This window comes from Ambystoma mexicanum, chromosome 8 (genome assembly GCF_040938575.1).
Source record: "Ambystoma mexicanum isolate Mex_15411 chromosome 8, UKY_AmexF1_1, whole genome shotgun sequence".
NCBI lineage: Eukaryota > Metazoa > Chordata > Amphibia > Caudata > Ambystomatidae > Ambystoma > Ambystoma mexicanum.
Genome location: NC_090929.1, coordinates 1,093,677,906 through 1,093,701,034, shown reverse-complemented (window position 1 = coordinate 1,093,701,034; position 23,129 = coordinate 1,093,677,906). Strand labels below are relative to the sequence as shown.

The 23,129-nt window shown below is 49.0% G+C and overlaps 1 protein-coding gene across 1 annotated transcript in view; it reads left to right on the top strand.

Annotated features, from left to right (window-relative positions):
* Positions 1-1,724: 1,724 nt before the first annotated feature.
* HSPB7 (heat shock protein family B (small) member 7) overlaps positions 1,725-23,129 on the top strand; it is a 68,483-nt gene continuing 47,078 nt past the window's right edge. The window contains exon 1 of the mRNA XM_069611096.1: positions 1,725-2,314. Coding sequence (XP_069467197.1) covers positions 2,143-2,314 — 172 coding nt within the window. The 5' untranslated portion in view covers positions 1,725-2,142. The remainder of the gene's footprint in view (positions 2,315-23,129) is intronic.

Below are 23,129 nucleotides of genomic sequence, written 5' to 3'. Positions count from 1 at the left end.
ATATTTTAAAATAATGCACAGGTTGCATGGCTGTCCCCCGCAGTGTCCATGGGTCAAAATCGCCGCAAAAATATGGCGATATTTTTGTATCACGATATTTTTGCGGGGATATTAACACATGGAACCAGAGCATTCTACATTTCCCAACCGGGGGGAAAAGCACGGTCCGTTTTATTAATATTTGTTTTCTTTGCCTCCGACATGGGGCACATTCACACTCGCCGCCGGCTGGCCCGGGACTACTACAGGAGGGCCATTCACATTTAATTTGCCCTTCGCCAATACGGAGTGTATCATCTGTTCATTGCCCGCGGCCCGGGCCCATAAGGGGAGCGCCGGCGTGGAGTGGTTGAATGTCCATTCTGCTCTGACCAGGATCACATTAACCTTTGCCAGCTGTTCGTTCCCATCGCTGCCGGGTGGGGGCCTGTGTCTTACCTTCCAGCCGCGCCATACTGCTGCAAGCAGCTGCTTCGCCGCCCGCCACTCCACACCTGTATCGGATACCACTCTGCCCTCCACCCATGCCGGAGAGGCCCATTACTGCTGCGGCAGATGCCACGCGAGCCGCACACCCACGGCCATCCCTCCAGCGTCCTCCATTCTAATGCGGCAGAGGCCACTTTTCTCCGGGGCTGGGACACCACCATAGTGCAGTCGTGTGCTTCTTCGCACTTCCTCCTCTTCTCTGAATGGCCCGGCGGCAGTGTCTGCCACAACTTCACCTCCTGGCGGGCTTCATCTTACATATGGGGCACATTTAGAAATCTTCACATCTCAGAGCACAGGGCCCGAAAATACCTTGTCGCCATTGGTATGGCGACCAGCTATTGGCATCAAGCCGGCCCTATTGGTGCTATAGACATCAGAACCTTAGTTGGAGGCCCAGTGCCTCGCAGGAAGGGGTGGGGGTTGCTGGGGAACACCCGGTCTTATGTAGGGGCAGGCGAACCATACCCAGCACGTACAGACCATGGCCACCATCCTGGCAAGAGGGCCCCACGTCACCATGGCCTGCAGGCCTGTGCTCACACGGTGTGGGCCTGCAGGCCTAAATGAGACATGGACTCAGTCATTCCATTCTTGGAGTCATTCTGCCGCACCTGCCTGCAGTGGCCCCTTTTATTAGCTCGAGCCATGACACAGTCCAAAGGGACTTGGGAGGGCCACACATAACAATGCCCATCCTCTTAAAAGGGCAATACACTTAGGAGTGTCACACACCACAGATGTTTACTCTACAAGTACCAATCACATAATGTTTACAAGTTTTTTTAAACATATGTCAGTATGTGTCGAGCATTTGCAGCCTTTGTACGCTGCTGGGTAATATTGCAGCCCATTCATTGATTGTGAGACAAAAAGAGTGCGACTGCGCTGAGTCTTTACAATTCCAGGAAACCTGTGATTTTTCAAAGCTCGGTTTGGAGTCCGTCCGCGGATCATCCCATTGCTTATGATGGGGGGTGGCCAGCACGGTGTCTGTCACACTGCCAAGTCATACTAAACGCACCACCAAGGAGTCAGCGGGCCGAGCACCCCCACTAGACACATAGCGTCCTTAGGTAATGACCAATCAGGGGATCTATTTCAAAGCGGAATCTCATGTATGCCGAGGCGCAGACCCCCGCGGAGCAGGATAATAGCGAGGCCCTGTGGGAAACGGTTTTTCCATTCAGGGTGTCGCGTAGATATTGGTGCAAACTCTTTAAAATATTTTCCACTCCATGCTCGGCTGCCCTTGAGTGAGGTGATCTGGGAGAGGCTTACGACCGTGGCCCCCCACAGACCCTGGGCCTAGTGCGGTTGTCTCTGCGCAGCGAGATCCGCGGCCGAATCAGACACCTCCCCGCCCCCCCCCTGCGTTTGTTCTGGGCGCCCGGTAACCTCACATCACAAAAACTTTCCACAGCTGCCTGAGAGATGCTGCGCCACCTAAATATAGAAGGGGCTGGATGTCTGCCCGGCGAGGCCTTATAAACCCAACAGCTGCCTGGGTCTGTGTTTTATTCACTGCTCTATAAAGAGTACAGGGACCCTGCCACCTGGAACCGCTCCGGCGTCGGGCTTCTTCCGCGAACTCTTTGCTTCGCCCCTTTGGTCCCTCTTTTTCGCCCCACACTTGTGCGACCTGCTCTGTCAATGAGCCTGAAATCGTCCTTCCGGAAGGAACAGAGCTTCAAGCAGAGCTCCTCGTCTTCTTCGTCCTCCTCCTTGCCCCCTCGGGACCAGTACATGGAGAAGACCCTTGGCATTTTCGGCGATGACTTTGGGAATTTTCGGAGGCCCCGGAACGAGCCCTTGGGGTTCACAGGCAAGTGTGTCTTCCTTTAGGAGCTTTCACAAGTGCGAATCCCTTCCCCCGCCCCCTTCTCGTGGCCACGGAACCCCATGGAGTTCACTCTTAAAGATCTGTATGCCCTTTGGTGCAAATGCAAGGTGAAGTTTCTGGGAACTCCAAAAGCCCCAATTTTCAATGCACCTAAGTTTTAGGAGGCCCTGAAATTAACCCCTAAGGTTTTCAGGCAATTCGCCCTCATTGTGACCTTCTGGCAGGCCCATACTAAACTTTTGGTGTTTGTGAACAAGTTGATGTCCCTGTATTAACTTTCAGTAGTCCTGGAGAACATTAGCAAGGTTCCTTCTACAGGAACTTTGGGGAGACTGGAACGTATTTCTGGGTACATAGTCAAGTCTTCCCCCAAGTCCTCTGGCATGAGTCCCGGATGTTCACAGACATACCCCCTCCTGCTAGGTGGGCAAGGTGTTCATGGAATGGCATACAGAATTAGGTCTGGCTAATCATAATGGCTGTGGAACTGTGTGCTTGATCTGGGTCTCGCAAAACACTTTTGTGGCCTGAGGTGATGGAGATGCGAGCCACCCCTGTTACTTGTGTTACTTGCAGAGCCGTTGCTAGGGGGTGGGGGGGGGCAGGGGTGGACTGGCCTATAGGGAACTCTGGAGATTTCCCGGTTGACCTCTGCACCCTGGGCCTCTTTTGTGTGATATTTCCAAATTTTCTCATAGGAAAAGCATTGGGCTTGCTGAAAATGTGTCAAATGGGGCCACTTTGAACCTTATTTCCAGGGCCTCTTTTGGTCCCCAGTAATTAATTCCAGGGCCTCTTTTAGTTCCCAGTCCACCCCTGGGGGGGGGGCCTGGGGCTACAGCCCCAGGTCTTTTGATTGTGGCCCCGGATAGAAGCTCAGGTGTTACAACCAAAAGGCTAGCTAGCCCCCAGTCCCGACAGTCCCAAAATGAGTGTAGGCCTGGATCTTTTCCAGACGTAGCAACACCCCTCGTTACTTGAGTCTCATAAACCAGACTGGCTGGGAGGATCAGCCTTAAATTTCCTCGGCAAGTGGAGCACTGGGAAAGTGGTAGAGGCACGAGTGGGTTATTCAAGGAGCCCAGTTCCTGAGTTGATGGTGTAGGGATGCTGTGTGTGGCGGAGCTTTAGGGAATGGTGAAGCATGGCTGACTATAAGGGATTGGTGGGGAATGTTCTATGAGCTCCATCCGGGATGCTGCAGGAGAACTGGATGCGGCCAGTGGAAGAGATGTTTCTGGAGCGCCGCTTGTGGTGTAAGGCTAGTGTAGGAGCATTGCAAGTGGGGGAGCTCGATGCAAAGGTGCGGGAGTGCGGAGTCTGGGGCAGTTTGCGCAATGGTGATGGGGGACTACATACAGTGGCGCGGCAGGGGATTATTCAGAAGTGAACTATAGGGGATGCTGTGTGAGTTGACGATGGGAAGATGTACAGAATATCGTGGCACCTGGTAAGCTTTTTGGGGGTGGTATGAGAGCGCTAATTTTGGTACGGTAGAGTGTGTGATGCCTACAGGAGTGGTAAGAGAGTGTTGACTGTGGGACACTGTAGAGAATGCTGTGTGTCCTTACTGAGTGGCGGTGTAGGTGTGAGAGGTCTGACCAGGGTCGGACTGGGGCATAACATTGTCTCGGGCACCAATGAAAAAGTGGCCCACAGTTGCAAATGGCAATTAATTCCTTTTGTGACAGACTGTTAAAATAATACACAATGGGGAGTTTTCTGATAAAATGTGATGCAATTAAATGCTAGGCTATCATGCAAGTCTGTGCAAAAAGGACGAGCATACTTATCCTTGGCACTTAAGGGTTAAAGAATTTGTATTCAAAAACACTGGTCAAAACTACTAGCTGCATAGTGGAGTGACTCATCAAACTGGCCCACATTGGCCAAAAAAGTGGACCACTTTGACCACAAAAACGGGTACACACTAGCATTTTGCGTTTTTGGTTCAGACATTGCCCTATTGCCCAATAGGCCAGTCTGAGCCTGGGTCTGACTGAGGAGAAGTGTGGAATGGTAGAGGAGGGAGTCCTACGTCTAGCGTGATCATGCTGCATGTGTGCTGCTTGTCTGGGGTGGTGTGAGAGTGCTGACTGCTTATTTCTAGGGCTTAAAGAAGGGGGGTTGGCGTTTTGGGGGGGTTTATGGGAGGGCAGCCCGTGGTGAGGTGCAGAGAATGCTGCAGGAGGAGTGGCTGTGGGGTTCTGAGGGTAATGCAGGAAGGATGGAGGCAGAGATGTATGGATACTGCAGGACAATGTAGAATCCAGCACGTGGCGTGTGGGGGGGCATGCCCGTGCACACTAGTGAAAGTTCAAAGAGCACATCCAGAAAGGCACACTTTTTTTACATCCACAGAATTATTTATTTATTTGTTTGTGCATGTATAAAGTGCTCCAAGCCCGCAGACATCCAGGCGCTAGTTAAGGAGGGGGCAAGGGAGGGTATTGGGGAGCAGGGGCGAGTGTACCAAGCCAGTTTAAAAGTCTGGATTTAAGTTGTTTTCTGAATGTCCAGTAACCAGTTTCTGCCTTTAGCTGGGGTGGTAGTGCGAAAAATGAGTGTGTCTTCTGGGGGAAGAAGTGTGTATGTTATAAAGACATGCACACTCAGGCACATTGGTGCCGCTTCAGGGGTTAGTGCGATTCTACTACCCACTGCAAGGGGTCTCCGGTGGTGGCAGTCACACAGTTATTGTAAAAGTGAGTACAGGGAATGAGTGTGTCTGCATGTATGGGATTCATAAAGTGAAAAGCTTTCTGGGAAGCACTGCAGCGCCGTAGAAAACGGACGCACGGAGGGGGGGGGCAGAGGGTTATTGGTAGGGTGCAGAGGAACTGGGGTGGGTAGGGGAGCAGGCGAGGGAGCAATATATCAGAGAATGCCAGCATGACCAATGCCTGTGTTGCCATTTCCACAGCGGGATGAGCCACTGGTTAGGCAGAGAGACACTTATTTTGAAAATGTTGCCAAAAAAGTGAAGTGGCCGTGGAACAAGAGGGCATGGCGACCCCTGCTCATTCAGACATGGTCGGTGTGTGTAGAGGTAGGTACATGCAATGTTTATGTTGCAATCAGCACTGTCCCATGGCCTGTCTCAACGTGGTAGGCGGGAAAACCGAAAGGAGTCAGTAGGAGAAAGGCAGGCCACCCTCGGGCTGCTCTAAATATGCCAGCTTGTTTATATAGCACTTAATATCATTCGGGAGCCACTTCAAAGCACTGCATCAGAGGAAAGGGGGATCGGAGGGTGGGTGTGTTTGGTGGGATATCGGGCACAGATCTGGCTAAACGATGAACCTCAAGGCGAGTCTCGGGCATCTCTGGTGGGTGTAAGAGGCTGCCTGGGGGGAATCGTCAGTAGAGCTTAAACAAACCCCGGGAATGGCGTCCCAGGTTCCATGGGCTGGCTGCAACCGGGGACTTTAAAGGGGGCCTTTGGCTCTGCCTCCACTAAGTAGAGTGCTCAGAGTCTGGCTGCTTGGGCGTTCTCGTGTTGTTCTGTACTTGGGAAGGCAGCCTTGACTGCTCATATGATAGTTTAATTATAACGCGCTTAATACCCAGAGGTTTATAAGGGCGGACTAGGGGATCGAACCAGTGGTGATCCGTGTCGTCTTGCTTCCAAGGCAAGCACGTTGCCGCTGAGCTATCCTCCCGAGTCAAATCACACGATTGCTAGGCCCTATCGGCCATAGTAACTGTAAGGTTACCAGAGGACCCCATGTTATCTGAGAAGTCCTGGGCTTTCATTTATCCATCAATTATTTTCTGGAATGTGTAGTCTTTAAGCACTTGAATTGAATGAAATGTACTTAAGTAAAACTAAAGTAAAAGCAAAGCACTGGACTTGATTAGGGTGTCTCCGAGGACAGAGTCACGTGGCAGCCTTAAGTATATGGCACTATCACATCTGTTGCCATGCACAGACACACTGTGCCGGGCGGCCCTGCCGTGTATTTGGTTGCTCCCCTAGAATGGGGCAGCGCTTTGCTCCTGCTCTCTCTCCGAACGCCTTCCATTTCCTAGCAGGAAGGCGTGTTAATAGGGTCTCGAATAGGAAACGCTAGCCCCTTAAGCGCTAGCCCTGATTCGTCACACTTTGGTCAGTCTGGCCTCGCCCGGTCCTCCCCTCTGTGAGGGCTTAGTTGGTATGTGACGAGTAGCTCTCCCAAGGACAGGGTCATTTGCACATGTACAGGGCGCACATCAGTATGCTACAGTGTCTTGAGGCAAGTGTCAAGGGAATGTTCTTTTGCATAAGTGTCTCTTGGGGACATCTTTTTTTTGGTGGGTCGGGGGGCCCTCCTAAGCTACCGGAGTCTCCCTGGTGGAACTGTGGTGAGTACTTGGGAGGCTGTTTTTCAGGGACAGTACATGGTCCACGCTGGTACAGGAGTTTGTCCTCCTGGCGGCTTGCCAGGCAAAGGAGGGGCCCCCAGGTCCTGCCGTGTACCCTTGGGGACAGAGCAAGGAACGCTGAGGTAAAAGGTTGTTCATTTGTGAACAGTTGGGAATCAATCCAGTACAACAATGACTTCCGGGTCAGTGAGGTGCCCACTCAGGTAGCGGGCCGGCTATGCACCGAGGATGGTGTGCACTCACGGCGAGTCTTTCCAGTGACAGTGTGCGACACCCACGTGCAGGAATGTTTGTTCAAGCAGTAAAGATCACACTCGCATGGCTTTGTCTCTTCACCGCAGTGGACCCTTGGGTCGGCCTGTCTCTTCAGTGACAATGTAGGCCTGTAGGTCGCATTTGGGTCAGAGTGTCTCTTTGGTGATGGTGAAGTGTACACCAGGGCGAGAGTATCTTTTTGGTGACTGTGTGGCACTCATATGCAGGATTGTTGGTAGTAAAGATCACACTCATACTGGATCGTTTCTTCACCGAAGTGCACACGTGGGTTGGAGTGTCTCTTCCACCTTGCAGTGCACACGTAGGTAGCTACACGAGTGCAATTCCCTGTGCTAATAAGGGACACGCTGGTTGAGACGAGTCAAGAGCAGGGTTTAGTTGGGTATTGTAGCTCCTACTTAGAGGGTGGCGGATGGCGCACTCTCGTGCATTAGTGTCTTTGTAGGGTGTGGTGAATGGCCCATAGGTACACTGCAGTCCTGCACGGGACAGTGGAGGCAAACGTTGGCGTATCAATGTTCTGACCACCACTCGGATTTATAATCGTGTTATGTCAGAGGATAGTGCACCCTGGCACACTAGGGTCTTGTTGGATGCAGTGAGTCGCTATCTCTAGCACATTGAGGGGCTACACTGAAGGTGGTGGATGGCACACTCAGGTATATTAGCGTCTTAGTAGATGGTGGTGGGTGGCCATGCAGACACATTACAGTCTTGTTGATGGCCGTGTACTGCACACCCTGGTTCATTGGGGTCCTTGGAGGAGGTGGTAAATGACCCACTTTGATACATATGTTCCTAGCAGGGAATGGTGGATGGCACACACTGATACGTTAAGGTGGTAGTAGAGGGAGGTTGATGGCACCCTGGTGCATTAGGGTCCTAGTTAGGGAGGTGGATGCAACACTTTGGTGCATTAGGGCCTTGGTGGAGGGTGGTGCATGGCACACTCTGGTACATTAGGGTCCTAGCAGAGGGTTGTGGATGGCACACCTTGGTGCATTAGGGCCTTGGTAGAGGGTGGTGGATGGCACACTTTGGTGCATTAGGGTCCTAGTAGAGGGTTGTGGATGCAACACTTTGGTGAATTAGGGCATTGGTGGAGGTTGGTGGATGGCACAGCTTGGTGCATTAGGGCCTTGGTTGAGGGTGGTGGATGGCACACTATGGTGCATTAGGGCTTTGGTGGAGGGTGGTGGATGGCACAGCTCGGTGCATTAGAGTCCTACTAGAGGTTGGCAAATGGCACACTTTGGTGGATTCGAGCCTTGGTAGAGGGTGGTGTATGGCACAGCTTGGTACATTAGGGTCCTAGTAGAGGGTGGTGCATGGCACATTCTGGTACATTAGGGTCCTAGTAGAGGTTGGTGCATGGCACGCTTTGGTGCATTAGGGTCCTAGTAAAGGGTTGTGGATGGCACACTTTGGTACATTAGGGCTTTGGTAGAGGGTGGTGGATGGCACACTTTGGTGCATTAGGGTCCTAGTAGAGGGTGGTGGATGGCACACTTTGGTGCATTAGGGTCCTAGTAGAGGGCGGCGGATGATACAATCAGTTACACTAGTGTTTTGTCAAAGGGTGCTAGACTGCACACTTTTTGGAGGGTGGATGACACATACAGGTACATTAGTATCTTGCTAGAAAGTCGTGGCAACTCTCTAAGGTGCATTAGTGTATTCTCGGAGATAGAGGGGGGAACACTGTGTCCTATATGTGTGAGGGACACCTGCCAGATTTTCCGCCTTTTCCACGAGCTCGAGAAAAGTTACAGTTACTCCCTGTGATTGCAAACTCTCCACATAATCACATCCTCTTTGCTTAACTTTCGGTGATGGGAATGAACCACTGGGTTACATGGGTAATGCACAGTAAACAGATGTTACGTACATTTGATGGTTATGAGTGGAAGGATTATTTTCAACGGATATAGGGTACATTGCAAAAAAAGAAGCACCGTGTACGTCATTCTTAGTCTGCACAGGTGGCTGCCGCACAGGATAATGTTTCATTACAATGGTGGTCGCACAGATGATGCACGAGGGGGTACAATCCAAGAACAAAGGGTCTAACAGCTGCTGAGCACAAGACTCGGAGAAGGAAGCGCACTTCTTTTTCTCTCCCACAGTTAGTGGAAAGAACCTCAGAGAAGTGGAGGCGTCTGGTTCTAACAGTCCAGGCCATTATATACAAAACATGGATGCGGTCATGCTGTTAGGGCCTCCCGCGTCACTTCATGAGGTACGGGGCCAGCTGGCCATCGAAAATATCCTCAAACATTCAACATAGTTTTCCCCCTAATTTCCCTTACCTCCTTGTTAACCTTGTATTGGCCTTTTATCGTCAGTACAGGAGGAGTCTCGACAAACGGATGCGCGTGAACCTCGAACCACCCGAATTTCAGGTGATTTGAGCAGGTCAACACTCGGACGAACCTCCTAAAAAGTTTGTCTGACGTTTGACCTCACGGCTTAAAAACGGCCAGTGATAGGATTTCCTATTCAGCCAAAGAAAGCTCTCAGAGGGGCAGTATGTCTTGCAGGAGGCAGGCTTAGAACATTTAGGGAAGGGGGAAGAAGTGAGGATTGAGTTAGAATATATGGGTTGGATGAAGGGTACGGAGAGCTAATGAGTGGCTGGGGACACTTGAGTTAGATTTGGGGGTAGGTTTTACTTAGATAGTGCTATGTGACACACTTAGTGATCTGAAGTGGCTGAAGACAAAAGAGCAATCTGTTCTGAGTTTAGGGAGAGGGAATCCCTATGAGTTGATGCAGCTTTAGGGGGAGGGAATCCCTATGAGGTGGTGCATCTTTAGGGAGAGGGAATCCCTATGAGGTAGTGCAGCTTTAAAGAGGGGGAATCCCTGTGGGGTAGTGCAGCTTTAGGGAGAGGGAATCCCTATGAGGTAGTGCAGCTTTAGGGAGAGGGAACACCAGGGACACATGCATGTGTTTCTTGATTTCCCTGAAAGAAACTTGAGGGTGAGACACGCTTGCCTGATTTTGGTGGGAGGATGCAGCAGAGATTTGGAGAGAGGCAGGTGGCACACATGTCAGTGTCCATCTCTTGAAGTGCTTGAAGAGAGAAGTCCCATCAAGTTACACCTGGGAGGAGGAGCAGGAAGAGCCAGGAATCCTAAAAGTCAGCTTGTGGGAGAGTCATGTTCACCTGATTTTTGTGAGAGGAGTGGTAGAAATTCAGGGAACGGGGTGGCACTCCAATCAAAATCCTGTTCTTGAAGTGAGTGGGCGAGATAGGTGCCGACGGGGACACCTGCGGTGAGGAGCAGGAGGAGCTGGCAATCCCTGAGAGTAGCTTTTGAGAGATTAAATTTGGTCAAAGTAGCCAATCGGAAAGCACATCACACCATTAGGTGACATAGTGAGCATCACCAGCAAGACCACCACCAGCAACGTCACGCTTAGTTGAGCCAGGCCTTTGTGTTGTTAGCCCACAACAAAATTCAAAAGTGTGGCAATATTTCACACAGACTAAGTAGCAACCAATTTGGCAACTTGAACACTCTGCTAAAAATAAAGTGTGCTGGCAGAAGGTAGGGACCAACTGGGAACCACATCTGTGTATTCTTTTTTTAATTTGATGTTTATTGTATGCGGTTTACAAAAAAGAATTAAAACCTTTACAATCATAACAAGAATAAGATCACAATTCATTACATTTCAAAAGATAAAATGTTGAAAAAAATAAACTTAAAAAACCACAGATTCGTTGCATTTCCAATCATTACATCCAATATATTTCATCACAACACGTTTTTAAAACGTTTAAAAATAAAAAAATTAAAATTCATAAGTACGTAACAAATAAAGTTACATTATATTCAGCTGTAAAGAGTTTAAAAACCCAACCATTGCCAATTCATCATTCGGGTTTTCAGAGTTTAGGCGCCTCATCCAAAAATGATCATCACTAACCACTCAAAGCTCAGAAATAATGCCTTTCTCTGAACAATAAGAGCAGTACAATAAAGGACCAAATCTTTTAAGCTCTCTTGTTCACTCTGTTTTACAAAATCTGCATATGCAGTCCAATATGCAACAGCACCATGCAGAGAAATTAAAATAAGTCCAAAGTTCTGAAGGGCATCGCGCTCCCTACATCAGATAAGCAGTTTACCTCTCGCAATCAGCACAATTACCCCTGAGAATATTACAGCTGTGTCAGTGCTTGGGTGGTGGACACCAAGTTCTAGACCCCCGTATCCGAGCGATGCATAGTAGTGATCCCCTAATGCATCAGGCCAGTGCTTTGGAAGCTTGAGCTTGGCCAAAAATATCGCAAGTCACATGACACACAGTGCCTGCTCGATGCTAACCTGGCTATAATGTTGGCAAAATACGTCTTGCAGTACTCTTTTGTGGAAAACTCTGGATTTTTAAAATTTATGGGAGAAGTCAATCACCACTGAGACGTTCCCGGGTGCCATTTTTTATATTTAGGCAGTACCTAAATTGTACAATGTGGTTATCGCTACAGTAGAGCGTATATTACAGCAGTCCATGGGACAAAAAGGACATGTGTGCCAATGGGGAGAGAGTTTACCACATGGGCACGAGGTGTTCAAGTAATACAAGGGGGTAGCAGGGATATGCAATACAGCACCAGGCAAAGTTGTGTATTCAGGGGTTTCAGGGCAGAAGCCACATGGGAGCTGACATGTGGGAGATTGTAGCCAGTGGGAAGTACACTGGAAATGACAAAACAAGCACAATATTATTGAAAGCATCAATGGGGCAGCACATTTCAGACAACACTTGAAATTCTGTGAGCAGTGCAGGTGCAGCCTATGAGGAGAGATGCTGTGAGAGACCCTTCTCTGGGACACAGGCATCTTGCATGCAAACAGGTCATCAACAGGAATCAGACAGCAGACCATCATCCGCATGTTAAAAAATTGACTTTTGTAAAAATGAACAGACACTTTATTTATTTTATTGTATTTATTGGGTATTTATAATGCACCTATAAAGCACAAGGTGTGTCAAGGCGCATCAGGACAAGGGAGGGAGAAGTACGGGGAAGAAAAAACAAAACAATAATGTTTCTACTAGGTCTTGAGGCATTCGGATCGTGCAAGTGCAGTAACAAGAATGCAGGGGAGATTGTGGAAGACTATGGAATGCCATCTACCCATAGCCTACACACCTGCTCGGACGATGACGATGCCTTGTTACCCAGTACAAGTCAGACATTGAAAAGTGGAATGTTTGTGGTGCGTGTGACTAGGCAACAGAAAGCTCTAATAGTGATGGAGAGGCCCTGTCAAGTTGTTGACTTACATATGTCATTGCCTATTGTGCAAGTAATGTTTTTGGACATAGTGGTACTATTGTTTCACGGTCACAAGTACCACTCACCAAATGTCCTTAGGGTGTTTCACAGGGTGCAGCTAACTCTCAAGGTTCTTGGGCTCTCTCACAGGGCACAGCTGCAAGTGTCACCCACCGATTTTCTCAAACTCTCCCACGGCCCACTGCCACTCTTGCATGTGGGCAGTATCCCTATGAGGCCAGAAAATCTCTTGTGACTATCTCATTGCTTAACCCTCCAGAGCAATCATCACGAGGGAAGCAGGGTCCAGCTGTATGTTCCTTTCAATGTGGGCTACTGGACCTCGACTACTCACCCGTGAGTAGTCCAGGTCACCCTAGCTTACAGGCACCATTCAATGCAGGTAATGGGTTAGAGCATGCCTCATTATATGGTCCAGGTGGATCTGCCCAAAGGAGGGTGCTGCCAGTGGTTCCCCAACTCCAAACACTTGTTGGAGTGGTGTCGACCACAGGTGCCTTCTGTAGGCCGCAGTTGTCAGTGCCACAGGCACCATTTGTACAGGCTGGCTGGGAAAGCATCCTTGATGTCACTTTGCTGTACCCTGGCATTGGGAAGTACTAGGACCCACTTCCTCACCACTAATGGAGGATGCTGTTCTGGCAGCTATGTCGCTAGTCAGCTCAGAGGAGGCAGTCGACTAGTTTGTAAGGTAAAAAGTATTTGTGCCACCAGCGAACGTGGTTTCTCATGGCCATTGTCCAGAGGCGTGCCCCTTGTCTTTCTTCCCCTGCTTCACCCTCACCCCGTAGCCCTCCAATGTGCAAAATATCTCAGACAGATCCACATGATGGTGTTCCTTGGTTGCAGGACAAAATACTCCCCCACCCAGGGCAATGTGGGCTTTGTGAGGGGTAGAAGTCACCACTTCCTGGGACTCATCCTATGTCTACTTTGCTCCTGTCACAACAGTAGACTTAGGGTAAAGCTCCTCCTCCACTTCTTTCTTATCCCCCTCCTCTACCTCTCCCTTATCCCCCTCATGTAGGTCCACCATCTGCTGCAGCACCTGCCGTGAGCCTTCACCTAATGTACCTCTCACTTTGCTGCTAAAACTCAGTTCATCCTGTCCTCTATCTCCCTTTCCTCTCCCTCTTCCTCTCCCGGCCCCCCTTTGGCCATCTCTCCCTCTCCTCCTCCTTTCTCCTCTTTCTCTCTGACAACACCTGATGAGGTTTCTAGACAAGTCCATTCTATGAAAGTGTCGTCCAAACAGGTGCTTCCCTGCTCCTCCAGAACCATCAAGGCCCATCTTGACACCCTTGCTCCAGCCATGACCGATTTCTGTAATCACTCTTTCCGACTGGAACTTCCACCTCTCCCCTAAAGCACTCCCTTGTGCATCCCCTCCTCAAGAAGCAGTCTGCCGATCCTACCAGCCCAGCAAACTAATGCCCAATTTCCATCCCCCCTTTCCTGGGCAAACTCTTGGAAAAGCTGGCCATCTCCCAGCTTACTCTCCACACTGAATCTGTTGGTTGGCTCCATGACCATCAGCCTGGCTTCACAGCTACCAGAGGCATGGAAACTGCTCTCCTGAACACCCGTGAAGATATGCTCTATAACCTTGATTCAAGCATTCCTTCTGTCCTCATCTTCCTTGATCTTTCCTCTGCTTTCAACTCGGTCAACCACGCCATCCTGATCAATCAACTACATGAGAACCCGGGCATCATGGATCAGGCCCTGGAGTGGCGGATCTCCTTCCCCTTGGACCGCCCCTCCCAGGTCCAACTTGGTCCCTTTCTCTCCATCACCTCTCTCTCTACCTGTGGCGTTCCCCAGGGCTCTATACTCTCATCCTAATTTTCAACCTCTACTTGGCCCATTTGGCCCACCTGATCACTGCCTTCTCCTCTAGCTTCCAGTGTTATGCGGATGGCACTCAGCTTTCCTTCAGGCTCTCCTCAGCCTCCTCTCCTCGTTCGCTCATTCCTGACTGTCTATCCGCGATTCAGGATTGCTACGCCTCCAACGATCTCAGCCTTAATGCCAGTAAGACAGAGATCCTTCTCATTGGGGACCCTGCCCCTTATTTCCCTCTCTCACTCATGCTGCTGCCTTGGGCCCTCTTCCTTGGCCTTCCTCTGAGGCAAAAAACCTTGGTGTCATCTCCGACTCCACTTTCTCTTTCTCTCCTCACATCTCGGACGTCACAAAGAAGTCCCACTACCAGGTGCATCTCCTTAAAGGGATTCTTCCCTTTCTCACTTTCCCCAAGAAGCTCACTGTCTCCAGAGCCCTGGTTCTCTCTAGGCTGGACTACTGCACCAGCCTCTTTCTCAATCTGCCTTCCTCTACTCTATGCCCTCTGCAACTAATCGAGAATAGGACTGTGAGACATATCCTTGACCTCCAGCCAGGGACCAAATCTCCCCACTGGCTCCCGGTGGCTGCAAGGATCAAGTTCAAGACCCTTTGCATTGTCCACAAGGCTTTCTGGGGTCGGGAGGCGCACTACATCCAACGCTCTCATTCAAAATACCTTCCTTCTCAAGCCCTTCGCTCGGATACTTCCAACTCTCTAAGAGTTAGATGCTTCTCCAGGCATAGAGTGGGGGTAGATCTCTCTCCTCTGCAGGTGCCTCCCTCTGGAATGGCCTCCCTACCCCTCTCATACCTGAGCCGGACCACCTGAAGTTCCGGAAGCAGCTCAAAACTTTCCTCTTCTCCTCTGCTTTCTCTTTCTCCCTCCCCTGCTGACCTACCTACCTGTATGCTGTGCCGACTGGTTGCTTGGCTACCCTCGTAATCTCACTGGGTACCTCTCTGCATAGCGCCTGGATGCCTTCAGGCTTTGGCGCTCTAGAAATGAAATAACATAACATACCATGCTCTTTCTTTATCAGTCACCCTTGCATTGCCTCCTGGCCTACCAAGTGCTTAGGGGTTGTAACTGTAACCCTACAGTCCCTTGTTCTGCTTGCACTACCCAGAGCTGCGCTGCCCTGGCTGCACTTACTCAGAGCATTGCTGCCCTGTTTTCCTCACCCCTCTCCCTTGCACTTCCCCCCTTCCTTTCTCCTTGCACTTCTCGTTCTCGCACTTGCATGATCTGAATGACACAAGGCCTAGTAAGATTGTTTGTCTTATCCCTCCTCTGTCTTCCCTCCCTTGTCTTGTCGCGCCTAGAAACACTTGTGTACAGGCGCTTTATAAATGACTCATCATATCATATAATAACCTCTCCCTCCTCTGCACTCTGGTAGTTAGAGGCCACTCCCCCACCAACCTATGATCCATCCGCTCACATAGACAGGAGGCATCTCAAACTCCTCCTCCAGGGTTTGCGCTGTGACCGGCCACCTCACTCTTGTGGAAACTGTCGTCCTGTCCCCCACTGGCCATGCCTCTGTCAGGGAATTCACAAGAGGCCCTGCCTTCCTTGTGTAACCTCCACCGGAGGCCCCACTTCCCTTGCCACTGATATGCAGGGGGTTCCTGTAATGGCCCTGGCCTTGCCACCTTTTCCAATACTTCTTCAGAGGCCTCAGTGCCTCAGGCTCTGCCGCTGATACGGAGAACTGACGATTCAGCGTGACCTGGACCCATGAGCCAGTGCCAGCATGCACACGATGGTCCCCACTCATATCCACCGTGTGGAATACTCCCCCTCTGTAAAGAGAAAAGCAGCTCCACCTTCTGTCCTCCCACCTTCTTCCCCTCCCAGCATCGCAGGCACACCACGAGAGAAGTGCAACCGGGAGAAGCCAGAAACGCCAAGAGAGCCCATAACTGTGAAAACACACCAAGAACACCCAGAGACTCTGAGAACAAACTCCCAAGTCCCTACTCCTTAAACAACACTTTACAACATCCACACAGCAGCCAGTGAGGAGACGAGGCCACAGCCCCTGTGGTCTCCCGTGCTACCACAACAACAAAAAAATCCACTTTCTTTTTTGTAAACGGAAGCTCCTGGGCTGGGTCCAGCACCATGTGACTCTTTGTTTCTGGGGTGTCGGGCTTTCTTGTTCTCTGTTCTTAAAAAAAACAGGGGGTTCCACAAGTGTAACACTTTGAGCCGTGACACTAAATAAGAAAGAATAGGAATAACAAATAATGTGTCTTTCTGGAATTCTATACAATAATTGCTAGGCTCATTAAATGTTTATTTCAGGCACACTTCAGGGGGTGAGTCACTGATTTAGTCTGTTCTTAAACACCTCAAATTCACAATGCAGACACAAACTTTCAAAAAGCATTTAGAGTAGAATAAGCATCCATTTCAGACTACGTATTTTGCTTTTTGCAAGTTGCATTTATAGCATGTTTTCTTTCTGCTGTTGTCTCTGTTATGGTCATCATAAGACAACAGGCTTGTGTACAGTGTAGAAATATTTGACCCTAGCACATAAAGTGGCCCTTGATTTCATTGTGCCACAATGAATGCCTTGTTGCAATCTGTCCATCTTTCCTATCCGCATGGCATGCGGTTCAGGATGTTTGTTTGGATGTATGAGGTAACGAGTGTCTACAGTACGGGATGCCGTGTGTGGCCAACCTTTGAAGCCTGGAAAGTCGATCCATGCAGGCTTGACATGTGGCCAACCTTGCACCAGACCTCCAGATGTACGAGCCTGCTGTTAAATCTTTTCCCAGTCTAATGGCATCCACCACAGATTGTAAATTGCTTTCTGACTTTGAGAACATTCCGACATGTAATAGCACATTTTACTATAGCAGGTAAGATAGCTACATCTGGTAAGATAGCTCAGTGGGTTGAGCGCTCGCTGCATCGATGTGTGTGTGATCGACAGGTTGCAGGTTCGAATCCCGGCAAAGCCAGCTCAGCCTTTCATCCTTCTGAGGTTGATAACTGAGAATCAAACACAGGTTGGGTGATATTGTATGTATATTTGTTCTATATAAAGCATGTAAGCGTAAGTGCTATATAATAACACGTCATTATCATTTGGCCTTGGACGTCTGCATGCATTCGCAGTAATTTGGTAATATGGGCCTATACACACATATTAACGATACATATGATTTATTTTTGTATGAAATGTAGACATTACAGTGATATCGTGACCATATCTTCGTAGTGTGCTTAGGAACAATGCTATGTGATTCCGCTTCCTGTTTTGTCACGGGGTGAAACGTAGTGTTCCATCACTTCCCGTGAAGTCACTTCATGGTGGGGTCAAATAACATCACTTCCTGTGATGTCATCAGAGGTCAACGGTCGTTTGATGTCACTTCCGCGACTCCTGGCATTTTCCGTGAAATGATATCCCTGACAGTGCAAAGTATGTCTAATGTGTAAACATAATGCTCTGTGGCAGCCGTGCCCAATCACTTCTGACAGGAGCTGATGGCCCTGCTCTACGCGAATATCTCGCCCCCTTTTAGCTCCCTGGTAGAGCTTCTCCCAGTACTCAGCGGGTCCCCCTCTCTCTGTATTATCAGCCATTCTTTTGGTACATCGCTTTGTTGCTTTCTAACTAGGTTTGTACTAAACAAATCCCTCATGGACGGGCATAATTAACAGTACCACAGGCAGTGCCAGCAGCAGCTTACGTATCTTCCCTGCCAGCTCAGGGAGACTTCTGGCACATATAGGAAAAGTTGCGTCGGTCCAGGTTGTTTCTTGGCACGTGGTGTTCAGAGTTCTACTGCGAAAAGCGCTTGGCTCTGCTTCTGGCATCACGTCTGTGATGGTGTGAACTTTGATTCTCAGCCGTGTGCCTGATGTCCCCCTGCTCTACTTTCTCTCACCAGTTCGTCCACTTCCTGATTCCCTCCTGTGCCGCACAGCCCTCAACTGTTCCTGATTAAACTACTACTTCTCTCCATGTCCCCCAGGAATTTTCTTTTAGACGTCAACGTTCTTAACTGGTCCTGATATCTGCTTCTCTCCTACCTGCTGTTCCTCAATACCTTACATGTTCTGAGCTCCCTATTTTCTCTCGCCTGCTTCTCCTGGCCCCATCAATAGACCCTGGTTCTATCCTACCAGCATGCCTAACAAGTCCCTCAACATGTGTGAGGAATTCGACCATCCACACTGTGGGTGTGCGCTCACCTGGGCTTTTTGGAAATGTTATATGAAATTGAAACATGTAGATCAACCTCGGAAAATGTGTGGGGCTAATCCACACACATTTTTCCATGCTCATTGCACTACTATCAAATAGACCTGTGTACTCCTGGGTGGACACAGCTACAGGCACAGCCCCCCTGTCATATTTAGTTGGGATATGACAGTCAGGAGTACACCATGTCCTCTCAGAAGTGGGAGTGCCAAACCTTTACCCTACCATGGCCAGCCTAAATAACTAACAAAGGCTCCATGAATCTGCCCTGTCCTTTTACTTAGCTCTGTAGCTGGTGGCAGCTTTCACATACTAATCAAAGTTTAATTCAAACAGGCTCACATGGGGCCTGGTTGCAGAGGCTAACAAAGGAGACAGGAAACCCCAACACCCTTTCGTATGCACTGCGCCAACCTGAAGCCAGCTCCCGCCCTTAACATCAGTTAACAGCGAAATGTCATTTCTGGGACTGCATGTATTACAGTAGTCATCCCCGCAGGGAGACCCCATTCAGAAGGTATGAGCATGTGGATTGACAGCAGTATAAAGAATTGGGTGGACCCTGTTTTTTTATATAGGGGAGAGCCTTCAGGGGTCAGGAACATGAACAAAATAGCACAAAGAAGGCAATTACCCTGTCTCTTGATTTCGAAATCTTAAGGTTAGTGTTGCTTCATCACAAGCTTTAGTGACCATCACTAAAGCTTGAGATTTCCAAAAAGCTTCTTTTCTGACAGAGTTTGTCTTTTGAACAGTATTACTCTACTCTGTTTTTCAAAAGAATTGTGTCTTGTAAATGCACGTACACTTGTACTAACCCCACTTTAAAACGTTTTAATGAAATGTATTAGACTTAGGTCATTACATTTTTGTTATTTTTGTAATATTGTGTATTTTTTATCTTATGTCTCGTGTTTATTGTTGATTTAGTAAAATAGAACATTTTTTTAAACTCATGTGGACAAATGTGGTTCAGTCTGCTGGTCTAACAATTGACTTATAGGCATCGTGAATATATTTTTGAAACCGTGGTCACTTCTGAGCCGACTTTTCTTTATCTGACATAGACTCATGAAGCAACACTAACCTTAATATTTAAAAATCAAGAGACAGGGTAGTTGCCTTCTTTGTGCTCTTTTGATCATGTGGATTGACAGTGTCAGAAAGTCTGGATCGCCGCAGCTTCAATGTAGACCTGCTGCTTTAATCAGGAACCACAGAGAGCTCCATTGGTCAGAGAGACCCTTTGATCCACAACAGACAGGAAGATGGTGGAACTTAGTATTACATGTTTTCACCTGTTTACCTTTTCTGTTGCAAAGCACTCTGGTTATGACCTCATGCATACAGGAGATTGTTGGTGGGGACCGAGGATTGGTTCATTAAGGTAGGCTTAGCCTAAACCAATCCCTGTGGTCCATTTGGCTTTAAAAGAGGGTCACGCACCTCTTTTGGGCAGATCATCTGAAGACTTTGCAAGGAGTAACAAGAAGAACTCGGCATTGGACCTTGGCTGAAGGTACAGTCTGCCTTTCATCTTCCATCTGTGAAAGAAGGTCAGGACCTTCAAGGGGGAAGCAAGATCCCTCCCCTAAACATCTCCCAGAGAACAGAGGGAGATACTGAATCCAGAGCAGCAAAACCTATCCTTAGCCTTAAGCCCAGGGACTGCATCTCTCCTGCCCTAAAAAGTCTTAATTGGCTCCGAGTTGCTTCACGGATTAACTTCAAATCCTTCTGCATCATCCACAACGATGTCTGGGCCCGGGCACCACACTATCTTCAACTTTATATAACCAAATACTCGCCTTGTATACCACTACGTTCCTCTGGCACAACTCTTTGTGTGTAGCGACCGACCACCTACCCTCTGTTTTGCTAAACAGAGGGTAGGTGGTCGGTTGCTTTCCTCAGCTGGCTCCCTCCTATGAAACAGCCTCCCCCTGCCTTTGTGCCTTGAGCAGGACTTTCTTAAATTCCAGAAACTCCTCAAAACTTTTCTCTTTACCTCCTCCTTCCCTTTGTCTCTTCTCTGCTAATCCCACAGTTGCTGTGATTGGTGTCCAGGGCACTTATGCATTCGCTGGGCCTCTGACCTCCCACACCCAATCACCCCAGCTCCTGTCTACCCCCCGCACTTGCCTTGGCACACTCTCTAACCTGGAATTCCACATGTATTCCTATCGTGGCCCCTGGCCGTGTAGCACTCAATAACCCAAGCACTTCATCTGTGGCTCACACCTGAACCCGAACCCCCCACCACCTACCCCCTTTTGCCCTCTTCCTTGCTGCACTTGCACGTTCAGAATGCGCACAAGGCATGCTAGGTTTGTCCTTCCTTTCTATTCCCTCCACTGCTCTTATTAAATATTGTTATTTGTTATGTATTTCACTCCCTTGTTCCCTCCCCTCGCCCTGTGGGAACTTTGAAACACTATTTTATTGCTGTATAAGCACCTAACAAGCAAACAATGAGCAAATAATTAAATAAGAGGACCCTCTAGCAGCTCCAGAACTGGTGCCCAGCCAGCACACAGCCCTGCTAAGCTCTGCAGCAAGCTTCCTAGGTGGGAAGTGTCAGAGAGTCCCTGAACCAAGGCCAAGGGAGCAGCCTGCAACACTCTCCCCAGCTTTGGGCCATCTGCCTTAAAGGACAACACAAGCCCAGTGAAGAAACTAGGAGGAGTGCATCAACAATCATCTACCAACTTCCACCTTAAAGGACATTTTTGAGCCAGTCAAGCCCCTCGAGCTTCAACCGACTGCACCGCTGACTGTTGTTATGTCGCAGTCGCTAAAGCCATCTGAGACGCCTCGACCACAGCTTCAGAACTGCTGACCAGCACTGAGACAACGATTCCGGACCACAAGTCGTTGTGTAGGACAGTCTGCATTTACCGTCCAGCTTCATTTGCCGGACTGCCTGCTGCCTGATACCCAGAGCTGTCTCCCGTCTCGAACTCTGTTGCAGAAGCTGCAAAGCACCCTGAAACCGACTCAACCATGTCGAGCAGCAAGAATATCTACAGCACAAGGTACATAGTGGTTCTCTTCCTCTGGTCCTTCTCCAAAGGCCCCTAGTGACATTTTACAACCCATTGCTCCATTTGTGTTGAAACCAAGTATCTTTGAACTATTGCGATTATTTTCTATTCCCTCCTGTCAGTATCTAGAATGCACCCCTTTTCCTTCTTTGAAACTGTCTGTCCTCTGCATTCCTTTACATTTATTTCGTAGTGTGCTAGAACTGTCTGTTGTGGTAATAATAAAGTAGATATTTTTATACAACCTTGACTGGACAGTCCCTTTTATCATTGGGTAATAATTGTATTTTCGCTGTGTTGCAACTAACCAACGTTCTACAACCTTTCGGAGATAAGCCTGCCGTTCCGTCCACGTTACCACAATTGGACAAGGCGGTTTACATTTTGCTTGTGTTTCCAATCTGTTTGGATCCCTTCTGGTGTGCTAGAGGTGTGGGGCTGATGGATGGTTTAGAAACCGATATTCATCCCTGGACCAATGGTGCCCCGGAAGTTGATTCGTCACAACATGTCATGCTCTCCCTGCTTTCCATTCATATTTCACGCCACACAACAGCTGCCAACCGCTGCCTCTCACTTAGCTCAACAGTTCCTGCTTTCCACGTGCAGTCTCTTTCAGGGTGACGGTAAATGGGAAAAACAAATTTATGGTTCTGACCTGCACAGGAGAGGGGCACGTTGTTTCTCTTATTGGGTGGGGGTACACCGCCCGAGCGCTTGTGTGTTTTAAGTAATTGTGGTATTGCCTCCACCTGATGTATTGTATTGTAGTGTTTATTTTCTTCTGTAGTGCTTTACAGAAAAGTGCTTTCAAATTATTAATGAAATGGTACAAAACAGTGAAACGATGGTGCAAAATCACAGAGAGAACCGAAATAGCAACAATGAAGAAAAAGAAAACAGAATGAATATTGCAAGATGATCCAAGAAAATGGAGTATAATGCTAGCCCGGCAATAATGAATATTACAGGACTAAACTAAGGCCACCCCAACCCCAGAAACTAGATCAGAAAAGTCCTGGGCAGGGGGTGGAGAGAGAGGTAAAAGTCTAAAATAACAAAAAGTCAATTGTCAGGCAGGGAAGTTTGAATGCCTAGAAAATCTAAGCGGGTAAGTGCCAAGACCAATCCACAATCTGCCTAAGGCTGCAAACATCCAGGCCACCCACAAAGGCCTTACCGACAAACAGGTTCTAGATGGAGCCCCATCTTTCAAAATTCACCACCCAGGTCCAAGGTGGTACGGTCCTTTCAGCCAGCTCCACCGCAGCAACAACTGAATACATCACAGCCAGCAGGCAACTCCCAGGCACCGTGCCTCCATGACACACAAGCCAGCCTGTGCATTACAGCAGGGCACGATAAGCCCTCCCCAGCAGCGCCGGCTCAAGGCACACTCAGAGTGTGTAGCCGCACAAGGACGCCACCCTTGGTGCAGCAACTAAAGGGCACCTTGCCTCCAGTTTACATGACACTGAGCCGGAGGCTCCAGCTCAGTGTCATGTAAACTTAAGTATCGGTCTGGCCCAGCGCCTTTTAAAGAGTCATGGTGCGTCTTTAAACACACTTTACAAGAGCAGCGGGGGTCTCGGTTCTGTTGTTCGGCTAATACTATCAAGAACATGTATCAGCCGAATAACAGAACTGCTTCCCTGGATGCTTCATATCTAAAGGTGGGAGGGTTGAGGGAGGCACCAATAAATCTTGCACAGGGTGCTGGC